The sequence below is a fragment of the Pistacia vera genome, unplaced genomic scaffold, assembly GCF_008641045.1.
Source record: "Pistacia vera cultivar Batoury unplaced genomic scaffold, PisVer_v2 Contig223, whole genome shotgun sequence".
Lineage (NCBI taxonomy): Eukaryota > Viridiplantae > Streptophyta > Magnoliopsida > Sapindales > Anacardiaceae > Pistacia > Pistacia vera.
The window spans coordinates 3,485,048-3,498,196 of record NW_022196028.1 but is presented as its reverse complement, the minus strand read 5'-3'; the positions used below and the strand labels follow the sequence as shown (position 1 = coordinate 3,498,196).

Here is a 13,149-nt window from a genome sequence, read left to right as displayed (position 1 = left end):
ATATCAATCCACATTAAAATTCTTCACTAAGACAGTGTGCGTAATCCTCTTGCCAGCTTGAAGTCTCCCGACCACTATAATCTAATACCTGCAAAGTAAAGAAAGCAACAGGGTGAGCTATAAATGCTCGGTAAGTAAACCAAATCTAACTATGCTCTTACTCTGCTATCCCCATTTTCACTATATTGTTTCTAAATTTCTGCTTGCTTTCTCTCTTTATTCTCAGGCGTACTACTTAGCAGTCTTCTATTTTCCTCAAATCTTTCTAAATCCTTCTAGTGTTGTGCTATTTTTTATCATTTTATTTCTCTTCTCTACTAGATTATAACTTTTTGTTTCTTTCTCTACTCAACAAATCGCTAAGTTTCCTTGCTATTTGTCATGTTTCTAATTTTTGTTATTTTCTAGCATGTATCTAATTTCTGTCCTTTTCTTGTATATCTCTAATTTCTTTTCTATTCTCGTAGGCATCTATTTTCTTTTATTCTCTATTCTCATGGGCATCTATTTTCTTTTCTTCTATATTCTCATGAGCTTCTATTTTCTTTTCTTCTCTATTCTCATGGGCATCTATTTTCTTTTCTTCTCCATTCTCATGGGTTTCTATTTTATTTTCTCGACTAGTCAGACATGCAATAATAAAATAAACTATTTAATCTATGCATAAATGCATAAGATGCAATACACATAAAATGTCTGATGCATATGCAAATGATCATGTTTGTATTCTTTTTTAAAATTCTTTTCTAATTCTTTTCCTTTCTTTCTGAAAGTCTTTCTGTTTTCTATTTCTTATTCTATTTTTCTTTCTTTCTGAAATTCTTTCTGTATTCTATTTCTTATTCTATTTTCTTTCTTTCTGAAATTCTTTCTGTATTCTGTTCTGGTTTGCCGATCGGACTAGGTTGAGACATGGATTTAGAACCCTGGTCGTGTAAGCGTATTCTAAAATTCTTTCTGGGTATAGTCCTCATCCACATGCACTTCTAGCGGACTGTACAATTCTGTTTTCTATTATGAGGCTGCTCATTGATGGCGGTGTGCATGTGGGAAACTTTTGCATCTCTGTTGCCACTAGCTAACGTAGCAAATGCTCACAGGTTCCCCATCACAACAGCCTTCTGAAAACATGATCTATAAATTTGCAAAATAACTAGCTAGACACTTCCAATAATTATAAAATTTCTAAAATATATGCTATGCTATGTCATGCATTTATATGCTGTCTATGCATGATCCCAAAATACGTGTTTGACTTTGGCATGTATTTTATTAATTCTAAGGCTTTTATTTCTATACTTTTTTAGAAAGCCCAAAGTTCTATTCTACTAACATGCTTAAATTAAACATTTTATATTTTATTCTTGATTTCTGAATTCTATACATCATGTGTACGTATGCGATTCTATAATTTCTACATAATTATGTAATTCTTCAATTCTATCATACTATATAAAATGTACACGTACACAAGTACATTAACTCTCACAAATTCTACTCTCTAATATTTTCTAATGTAACAAACATGCCTTGTACAACTTTCTAAATACAAATCTTAATGCCATAAATTTTTATTCTCTTAACATGACCATCAACATTGTTATATATGCCCTTCTTTCTTCTTTTCTTTTGGCTACATTCTATACATTAATCTATATTGCCATATTAATCATTGTAAATCCAATCTAACATATGACACAACATATATACTTTGGCTAAATTCTATTTTCTTTCTAACATTCTTAACTAAACTTTTGGCAATACACCAATCAAGATCTTCTAGCACAATTCTAGCTTGTAATATATAATAAGGCATGAAAATTATACTCATACCAATCAATTCTAAAATGGTATGTATTTAATACATAAACTAAACTTCTATTTCTTGATGTTTCTTTGATATTTATACTTGGGAAAGCTTTTCTATTCTTATACATAAAATCACTTATTACATTATTTATAACTAATCCCAAAAGCAAGAAACAACAAATACTCATTGGCCAAGCCATTCTTTGAATGATCTTTCTAATTTCAAACATACAAGCTTGACAATTATGGTGGCATATTGTAATGTTAATATAAGCACCCATCTCTTTACTATCATCAAATACTACACTATGGTACAAATTTAATATGCAATTCTTGCCATCATTTTTCTAAAGTCATAAGTTTCAAAACTCATAATTCAATGACTAATACAATATGTCACTCAAACTATGCTAAAAGTTCAAGCAACTTGAACCATGCACTAAAACATTCCTTTCATTGAACTAACATAACCAAGTGTTATTTTAAATTTGGCATAACAAAATGCACTCTTGAATACTAAAACTTACACTTGGTTAAGCCTACATAACCTTTCAACTCCAATTCTTTCCTTTCTCAAACATTTTCTTCAACAAGATTTAACAAACTCATGCATGCATTCTCTTTGAATTTTCAAACAATTCACATGCACATGCAAATACTTGGTTGGCATACTTCCACATATCCAAATCCACCAAAATTGGAGCAAAAACTCACCAACTTACTTCAATTCTGGCTGAATTCAACACTTCCAAATTCCAACATCAACACTTCAAAATTTCATCCAAAATTCAACCAAAACATCACATCTACATAACTACTCATCTGGTTGAACTTCTACACATTATTCTCATCAACAACAAGATCTAAACAACCAATACTTCTTATTATACATCATACACAAACACTAAAGATCAACTTACACGTATACTACTCAAAGTAAAGTTTAGTTGGGTTTACTACCTTGAATTTGCACAACACTAATTATTCAACCTTCATTGCTAAAATTCTTTTCCCGTGGACCTAAACATGTAAAAACAAAGAATTCAAAAGTTTAAAACTAAATACACACTTTTGTGCTAGATCTTACCTTTAGATGCTTTAGGATTGAAATCTACAAAAATTTAAGCTAAACCCTATGAATTCTCTTTGAAATTTGTGAAGAAGCTTGAGGAAAATGGTGAGAGGTGGCATGCCCAAGGGTGAGTGAAAAGACCATTTTAACCTTATTTTTTAATTTCTTTCTATTACTTTACAAACACGTATTTACCTCAATATCACATCCGTGTATTGTCCATAACTTTCTACCAGTTTTTATTTCAGGGCTAGCAAAATAATAAATTATATTTATCATACTCACTTTTCACTTGAACACGTGATTCTATGTGAAATGACCATTTTGCCCCTATCGAAACTTTTATGGAATTTCACTATAAAACTAGTTAAATATATTCACTATGACTATAGATAATCCCTACCATATTTTTGAATGTGGGTTTACAGTTCGGCATATCACCCTCAAAATGAGGCCAAACTGAGGTCGTCAACCGTTGTATCGAGACTTACCTCCGCTGTTCTGTAGTCACAACCACAGCAGTGGCCGAGATGGCTCCTGGGGCAGAATTTTGGTTTAACACCATTTACCATAACTTCACGAGGGATGATCCCTTCCTAGCTCTCTACAAGAGGATCCTCACACCCTTCTGAAATTCAACCGACAGCCCCTCCCCAGTGGAAGATGTTAACAGGAATTGATGGAAAGAAACACATCCTTAAGGAACTCAAGGAGAACTTGCAGCTGCTCAAGGGCAATGAAGGGAATGTCGATGCCCATCGCCGTGATCTCAATTTCCAAGTAAGTGATTCTGTCGACCTTAAGCTCCAACCTTATAAATTTAATCACTGGCCCAAACCAATGAGAAGCTCAGCCCCTGCTTCTATGGCCCCTTTGTGATACTTGAGAGGATTGGTCCTGTCGCATATAAGTTGAACCTACCTGTCACAACTCGTATCCACCCTGTTTTCATGTCATAGCTTAAAAAGAGTCTCCATAGTTCGGTACCACTCAGCCTCTACCCCTTCCTCACAGAGGACTTGGAGCTCCTAGTTCAACTAAGCTATCTCTCTTCTCCGCACTCTTTTGGATGGGTCTAAGGAAGTCTTAATTAAGTGGCAGGATCTGCCGCTTTTTGAAGCCACCTGGGAATCCTACGCAGTCATTGATCAGCAGTTTCGCACTTCCACCTTGAGCCACCCATTATTAAATTATCACAGGCAAGGCAGAGGGACGTTGGGTGTGAATAAAGAAGAGAAGGGAGTTAGTTAAGGGACTGTAAACTGCACTTCCACCTTAGGCCACCCATTATTAAGAATTATCACAGGCAAGGCAGAGGACGTTGGGTGTGATCAAGGGGAGGGGAGTTAGTTAAGGGGACTGTATAAGTCCTTAGTTGATTGGGGCTTGAGTGAGAATCAATGGGAATATAAGGGAAGAGTCTTAAGACGGAGCATGGTTCGTTTGTAAGGTAATCAACTGGGAGGTCTCTATAGCTCCTCGAAGTGCTAGAATTCTGTTATGCATTATCAGTCACTCTTTCTATATTTCAGTTTATGTACTCTCTGATAATTCAGTATATGTACTTCATTGATTATCAATATAATTCTCTGGAATATTTCATGTCTGTGGTGTGCGTGTGTTGGTTGCCAACAGTGAGTTGAGAGGGGTCTGTATCACAATCTTCGTAAAATTGTCACTAAAGAATTAAGCCAAAGACATGAATCTACTAAGAACTGGATGATATTACCTTCTCGCAATTCTTAATAAACACAGTTGACAATGTAGCGTGGCACGTAAAAAAATTCTACTTCAAGAATTCTAGCATTAACTATGAAAACCATCAAGCACAAACAACATCAGTAACTTATACTTTTCTAAGAATTTATATTTACTTGTAGCGGATCATCGGAGAGGAGCGAAGAAATTAAAGCCTTTTTATGATTTTAGAAAACAGTTAACCTCCCAGTTTGAGGTTTAATTTTCCATCTTCTATAGCTTTTAGTGCAACAATCCGAGAGTGACTGCAAATTTCCTCCATAAGACTCTGCCACAATGTACAGAGGACTTTTGAAGTTTCTCATTTTCATTAAAAGCTCCTCCAACATGCAGTAATCAGTTGCGGCCTCAACATTAGTTTCACAAACAATTTTGAATCTGAATCCTCCACATAACTGTATCCCGTCCCATGGGATTATCCTGAATCACACCAAAACAACATTTTAAATAAATTCTTTTTGCAAAATTTAATCCTCCTTTACTCCAAATTAAACAGAGTTTAGTCATGCCACTCACACAGACAGGAGATCAGCTTTTCTCAACCATGTCGAATTCCTGCTCTTCAATAATTGTCCATGGTCAATCCTCAAATTCCCAATCCCAACGCCTGAAGCACCCTGTACAAATGAATTAATAAGAAAGAAAGAATATTCAGATATTGTTATAGATAAAAGAATCCAAAACTTTATTGCCTAAACAACAACTGAACTTTCTTTTTCTGCTGTTCTCAAATCTCAAACTAAGTAATTCTAATTTCACACTTCATCTTCAAACATACTCACAGGTCCACCTTGCAACCAGAGAATGATTAGCCATGGCTTAGAGGATTTCAACCCTATATGGACTTCTGCATAGCCACCAAAACATGTGTGCTTCTGCGCAAAAAGTCATTTTTCATTTCAGTTTTGGTTTCAGAAATCAATCATTAACAATTTCTATTGGCAAAGAAACATGAAATGAATGAAAAACACATAATTATTGTGAAAATAGATTGGCATACTTGTCTGACTTCAACATATCCCCACTCTTCTGATCATCTGGGTTCTTCTCAAAGCTCTGGCATTTCCTCCAGAAGAGAAGAGAGAAAAAGAGGAGGAACACAACAGAAAACCCAAAAAAAATAATTCAAAATACCAAAATTCACCGTGCATTCACAAATAACATTAAACATAAGAAATAATCAGTAAATACACTTTACAACATACCCATGCCGATCTCTAGCTTTCTCCCTCTATATCATTACTGTTTTTTTTCCTTCCATTTCCAAGCTGTCAAAGAATTAAAAAAAAAAAAAAAAAAACAACAAAATCATCATAACCGCTAACAAAAAATGCAGCATTACAATTAAAACATAAATACAATTTAGGCAACATATTCATTAAACAGCTTACAAATTCAACCATTTTGCTCTATTAAACAGCTAATTTAATAAAACTACAGAATTAACCCAAACATGACTCTAATCAGAGGGTTCAAACTCAAAAAGAACAAAAACATTTCCTCTCCGAGATAGCTGAGAAAACATTTCGATCGACTCTTATTACAATTGTCTCAACTAAAATAAACTACAAAAACTGAGATAATTCATTAAAAGCAATCCTAAAATTAAACTTCCAGTTCTTTTTCCATCCTCCAGCGGTTTCAGCAACCAAGCACCACTCAAACTCAAGAATTCAAAATTAAGAAAATAGAAACAAAAATAAACAGAAGTAAGAGTAAACTAAGGTCGATCAGTTGAAGGATATAACGAACTTACGTATAGATTCAACAACAGTTTGATAGTTAAATAAAAGAAATGAAATTATACACAGAATTAATAAAATTAAATAAGAATTGAGGAATGGATCTAAAGGGCGTACCTTTTTGTATGCCGACTCCCTGTCTCTATCTTTTTCGCGGCAGAGATTTCGGCAGCGACGACGACGGTAGGATGAAGATGACGTGTCAGAGGATGACGAAACTGAGGAGTACGAAGACAGATGGTGAAGCTGAGAAAAAAAAAGCAAAGAGAAATTGAGAAAACTTATGGCTCTCTGATTCAGTATGTCTGTTCTTCTTGAAATGGGGCAAAGGCTCCTCTAATGCTTGCGAACAAAGAAGAAATGAAGTTTTGGAGACCGTAAGCGTTTAATTTACGCGAATACAGAGAGAGAGGCGGTGTTCGTTGATGAGTGGCGGTGGTACCGAGCATGATTATTAGATACCTAGATACCTGATATGTCCATACGATACGATTCGATACAAGTCGCCAACGATATGTATCAGAGTGTATCTTAAATTATCGATACGTGATACGATTACGTATCCATGCGTATCCTTAAAAATATCGATATAAATCGATACGATTTATTAATTTGGGCCAATGTCTAAAAAAACATTAGGGTCGAAACCGGGTCACCTAACCCGATTCACTAAAACCTATCCAAATTTACCTATTTTGCATGGAGAAGTGAAGAGGAATATGTATTACCCATTTTACATGATAATAATAATATAAGTGGAGATATTGACATTGATCTTGGAATTTTGTGATTAATTTTGATTATGTAATACCGTAATTTAAAGTCAATAATACCATAAAATTCTTTAATTAATCTTGGGGATTATATTAATTTTTAGAAAATTTTGATTATTTTATTAATTTTTTTTAAAAAGACGTATCTTACGATACGATACGATATGATACGCGATACACGATTCTAAAAATTAGGTTTTTGGTACACGATATAATACACGATTTGATAACCATGGTACCGAGTGATGTTGAATGAAATTAGAGAGGTATACATTTCACCTATGTAATTATTAATAGCCATCTTCACCATAACGCATTTGTATACTTTATTATTAAATCACGTAAATGTTTAAACTTATGAATGTTAGTGTGCTGCACTTATATAATTATTATTATAATATCATCAGTTAAATCCATTGAGTGAGTTTAATCTTACAGATGAGATAGAGAATAATGTAATGATATGAATTTTGGAATAGTATATTAATATCTCGGTAATCTTAATCAAGAAACGTTTGGATTAATATGAATGTTTGGAATAGCAACGTAGTGCATTAATATCTCATTAAATCACCCATCTAACGTAGACCTGGCAAACGGGTGGGTGTACCCGCGGATCAACGGGTACCCGTACCCAACGGTCTGGTACGAGTAATATATATTTCGACCCGTGAAAAATTGATCTGTACCCGGCCCGCCCGTGACTTTTGCGGATGGACCGGGTACTACCCACGAACTCGCAAATTCAAAATTTTAAAAAAATAAAATAAAAGTTATGACTCGTCTCGTCAGTCGTCAGTCCTCTCACAGTCTCACTCTCAAGTCTCAACTCAAACCCTAATCTAAACCAAAATAGCAAAACTTATCAGAGAAAAAAACAAAAAATGCAGCAGCCATTCTCTTCCACAGCAGCTCCACTGCTCCAGTCCTCTCACAGCAGCTCCACTCCCTCACTCTCTCACTCTCACAGCAGCTCCATTCTCCCTCATTCTTTGACTTCTCTAACGACAGCAGCAGGCGCCAGCAGCAGCAGGTCACGGCAGCGGCAACAGGTCACGGCAGCAGCAGATCTCACTCACGGCAGCAGTAGATCTCCTCTCACGGCAGCACCAGCACAGCAGCAGCAGGGCAGCAGACAGGTCAGTGTGGTCTCTTAATTCAAACCAATCTTGTAGAGATGAATTGAAAGTTTGAAACTGAAAAAAGAAAAGACAAATCTTGCGTGACAAAAAACTGCTCTGTAGGCTGTAGCTTTTTACTGATTTTTTTTCTGTTTTGAAGAAGACGACTAGACGACTAAGAGTCTAAGACGAGTACCAAGACCAACTATTTAATAGTTGGTATCTGTAACCAAACGCAACGTTTTGGCAGGACAGACACTAAAACGCTGTGTTTGACTTACTTAGATACAATTACAAGCACACCCTCCTTTGTTTACAACCTTGTAGATTACTCCTACATCCTATCTAATAATATGCATCAATAATTCAACATATATTTAATTATTTGGTTGAAAAGAAAAGCAGGTGACCGAATAGATTTTGCTTGCAAAACATTGAGAAGCAGTCACATTTAAAAACAAAAAGAAATAATCTTTCTTTATTTGATAGGAGATACAAAAAGAAAATGTTGCTTTAGGCAATTTATGGGTGGGGACCGTAGGGTACCAAATTTTGACTTTGATCTATAAATTCTAAAACTATTGGTGAAAGAATTGAATGAAGAAAAGAAGCATTGATTTTTATGCTAACAAAAATTGTGTATTATTTGGTGCATTTAAAGTCATACTTTAAAAAATTCTCAAATTAATTAATTAATCATGTTACTTCCTCAACATCCATGTTAAGTTATACAGAATAAATATAACAAAATTTTTGTTATATTAAATGTCACACTTATAACATATAAGTCAAACTTGTGATCAATTTGTAATATATTATGATTTGTATTTGATAACCTTATATGCTATTAATGCAACTTGAATTCGTAAATTCTTTATTAATTTTTTTTTTTTGTATGAATTGTTATGAATTATGATTGGTTATACTTATTGGAGTTGAGGGGTGTTGATTGTTGAGTTGGAAAAATCCAGTCATTTGGTAGGGCTGGTTTGCTTGTAAAATATATGGGAGTGTTTTTATTTTTTTTGGACGAATTGTTATGAATTATGATTGGTTAATTAATTTAAATGTAAATACTTTGTTGTGTCCTTTAGATTGGCTTGGTATGGAGGAGTCTACAGATTTAGGAATGGGTCGTAATGTAGCCGTAGGTCAACTTCCTTCTACTGGTAGTACTGTTTGTCCAAAAAGACGTAAAGTTTCAGATGTTTGGGGTCAATTTACAACATATACAGAAGATAATGGGGAAGTGAGGGTAAAGTGTATGATTTGTGGTAAGTCTTATGCACATGGTAGTTCCAGTCATGGGACTAAGAATATGAGGCGCCATATGGAAGGTTGTCCTAAACGTACCATTACTACTAGTGTAGATCAAATGATGATGGATTGTGACACTAAATTGAGACGTTTGAAGATTTCTCAAGAAATTTATCGTGAGAAGATGGCAATAGGAATCATAAAACATAATTACCCATATTCAATAGTGGAGCATGAAGGAATTAGGGATGTCCATATGTATTTGAATCATGAAGTTAAGCATTATACTAGGAACACCGCTAAGGCAGATTGCTTAAAGATATATTACAGGGAGAAGGAAAGGATTAAGCTTGCTTTAGAGAGGGTTTCGGGTAGAATATGCTTGACTTCTGATATTTGGAGTTCTTGTACTACTGATGGGTATATTTCTTTAACGGCTCACTATGTTGATGAGAACTGGGAGTTACAGAGTAGAATTCTGAATTTTAGCCATATTCCTCCTCCACACTCGGGGGCTCTTTTGTCAGACATAGTGTATGATTTCTTAAAAGATTGGGGGATTGAAAAGAAAGTCTTCTCTCTTACATTAGACAATGCAAGTAACAATGATAAAATGGAAGACATTTTAAGGAGTCAACTTTGTCTGCAAAATGTTTTATTATGTGATGGTTCTTTTTTTCATGTGCGATGTTGTGCACATATCTTGAATCTGATAGTCCAAGAAGGGTTAAAGGTGAGTAGCGTGGCTTTGCATAAAATTCGTGAAAGTGTGAAATATGTTAAAGGAAGTGAGGCTAAAAGAATGAAGTTTGGAGAACTTGTCAAACAAATTGGTGTAATAAGCTCAAAAGGATTGCGAATGGATGTTCCCACGAGATGGAATTCCACTTATTTAATGCTTGAAAGTGCGTTAATATACCGTCGTGTGTTTGTTCATTTGGCACTGATAGATCCCAATTATAAAAGTTGTCCTTCAAATGAAGAATGGGATAGGGGCGAGAGGATTTGCAAGTTCTTGCAACCATTTTATGAGATCACTACTCTTTTTTCGGGTTCCCAGTACCCCACAGCAAACTTGTATCTCAGAAATGTGTGGAGAATTCAAGTGCGTTTATACGAAGAGATGGAAAATGAGGATGAAGTTCTTAGTACCATGGCAAGTCAAATGAAAGGAAAATTTGACAAATATTGGGATTCTTATACAGTTGTGTTAGCAATTGCAGCAATTCTGGACCCACGTTTCAAGTTTGAGTTTGTTGAGTTTTGTTACAAAAAAGTTGATGGCCCAGTAGTTGCAACAAGAAAGTTGGAGTTGGTGCAACAGGAGTTGTATAGGCTTTTTGCTGCTTATGAGAGTCTAAGTGGCCATGAGGTTCCCACTGGAGATGATTGCGGACAAGCTAGTAATCCTCATATCATTGGAGATGATATCTGTGTAAGTCAATACTCCCTAAATATTTTTATATTCTTGTGATTAATAAAGTTTTCTTTATTTTGTAATTTTGCTTTATTAAATTTAACTATTTAAATGGTGCAGGAATTTGACTACTACAAGAGTGACTTTAGTGCTACTAAGAAGTCCGAATTGGATACTTATTTGGGAGAGGCAAGATTTGATCGCATCAAATTTTGCAATTTGGATGTCCTGGACCATTGGAAGAAAAATAGTGATCGATATCCGATACTTTCGATGATGGCCCGTGATGTGATGAGTATACCAATAACGACTGTTGCTTCGGAATCCAGTTTCAGTATTGGTAGCAAAGTGCTCAGTAAATATCGAAGTTCACTTTTACCGGAGAATGCAGAGTCTTTGATATGCACCAGGACATGGATTTCTGGATATGAAGTTAAAGGTAACATTTTAACTTATATTTCACATGTTTTAATATTTTTGTTTGTTAATATATTACGATAGTTAACTTATATCTTGTTAATTGTAGAAGATGAAATTGATGATGTTCAGCTGGTTGTGCCATTAAGTCAAGGGCGGGGGAAGGAGATTGCATAATCAAGGGAGGCTTTGTTTGTTTAGTGTGTTTGGTACTTTGGTTAAACAATTATATACGTTTAATTATTTAGTGTTTACTATGTTATGTATGTTGAATGTTAAACAATTTTATATGTTTAGTGTTTACTAATTAGTAATTACTATGTATGTTTAGTGTTTATTAATTCTATTATCTATATGGTGGACTTTGATATAAATATGAAAAATATTAATATTGAATTAATAATATTGGTGAAATCTAATCAAGTTTATTTTAATCATCCATCTATTTAATATAATAAGTTAATAACTAATAAGTTTAATATGGAAAACAGTAAAAAATATGAAAAATGTAAAAAGCTGCTTCCATTTTCAGAGGTGACCCGTGGGTGACCCGCGCCCGCACTGGTGGGTACGGATCATGAAAATGTCGACCCGCGAGAATTTTTCACCCATTAACCCGTGACCCGTTGCTACCCGGACCATACCCGTCCAACCCGCCTGTTTGCCAGGTCTACTTAGGAATACTAAATAGTAACTTGTTAAACAACACAAAGGCTAAAATACCCCTACTTATTTATTTGGTTTTAGATAAATATTTAAAACGCTTGTTTGATTTCAAAGTTTAAATATTAAAATTAATAAACTAATTTAAATAAAAAGAAAAAAATCCTGTTTTAAAATTAAAAAAAAAAAAGGCAAAAAAATTTTGCATAAAAAATTGACAACAATTTTTATTTATAAAAATATTAATAAATAAATGAAAAATAAATAAATAAAAATGAGAAGACATTGGCTTTCCTTCATGCCAGTCTCGCCGCCGAGTGTCCCTATCAGCCATGTTGTTGGCATGAAGGAAAACCAATAAGGTAAATCCTGCCAAGGATGGAATAGCATTTAATTTTTGAAAAATTTTAAAAATAAAAACAACGGCTCTTTTATACACACAAGGCCCATTACTTTCTTCTTTATATAAGTTACGCTTTTTTGTTGCTTGTGAACCAGTTTCATTTCACTAGTTTTGGCTTTAAATTACAGAGAGTTTGTGTTCTTTGTTGGGATTCAGAGAGTCACGGATATGGTGTTTTTCGCGGATGATGCGCACGTTTTGGCTACTTTGAGTGCGGGAGAGCGAGTTTATGTTTGGAAGATATGTGAAGGTCCATATGAACAAGATAGGCCACAAATTACAGGCTTTCTTTCTCAGTCAATTCCACTCTCTCTCTACTTTATTGGTGTATTTAGTTTCATGTAATTTCGATTTTCTGCATCTGGGTTTGTTATTGTATTTTGAATCTTTGGTTGTTTTGCATTTTCAAATGTTTTTTTTTGTTTTTCTGCTTTTTAAATTTTAGGCATAGGGTTAATTTTCCAATTGATTTGAACGAGTTTGTATTTTTTTTTTGGAATGTATTTTGTATCATGAGGATGCATTAGTTGTAATTTTTCATGTGTGGGTTTTGTTGCATTATTGAGTTCCTAGTTTTTTCTATATGGGTAAGATCTTTATAAGCTTCTATATGACCATAATCTTACTAGAGACTTGCAAGCTAATTGTAGCTAGGAAGATTAAGAATTAGGATGTATGTATGTCGTGAGTTTCACCAACTCTGCTAGAGTGTGAGTT

At 34.4% G+C, this 13,149-nt stretch overlaps 1 protein-coding gene across 2 annotated transcripts; it reads left to right on the top strand.

The window, feature by feature from the left end:
* The first annotated feature begins 10,409 nt into the window (after positions 1-10,409).
* LOC116130539 (zinc finger BED domain-containing protein RICESLEEPER 2-like) lies at positions 10,410-11,595 on the top strand. 2 transcript variants are annotated; one of them, XM_031416269.1, is made up of 3 exons: positions 10,410-10,967; positions 11,070-11,388; positions 11,479-11,595. In XM_031416269.1, exons 1-3 carry the CDS (start codon positions 10,428-10,430, stop codon positions 11,541-11,543), a joined length of 924 nt encoding a protein of 307 aa, XP_031272129.1. In that variant the 5' UTR covers positions 10,410-10,427; the 3' UTR covers positions 11,544-11,595. The 2 variants fall into 2 exon arrangements, with proteins under 2 accessions (XP_031272129.1, XP_031272128.1); XM_031416268.1 differs by having other exon boundaries at positions 11,476-11,595.
* Positions 11,596-13,149: the final 1,554 nt, after the last annotated feature.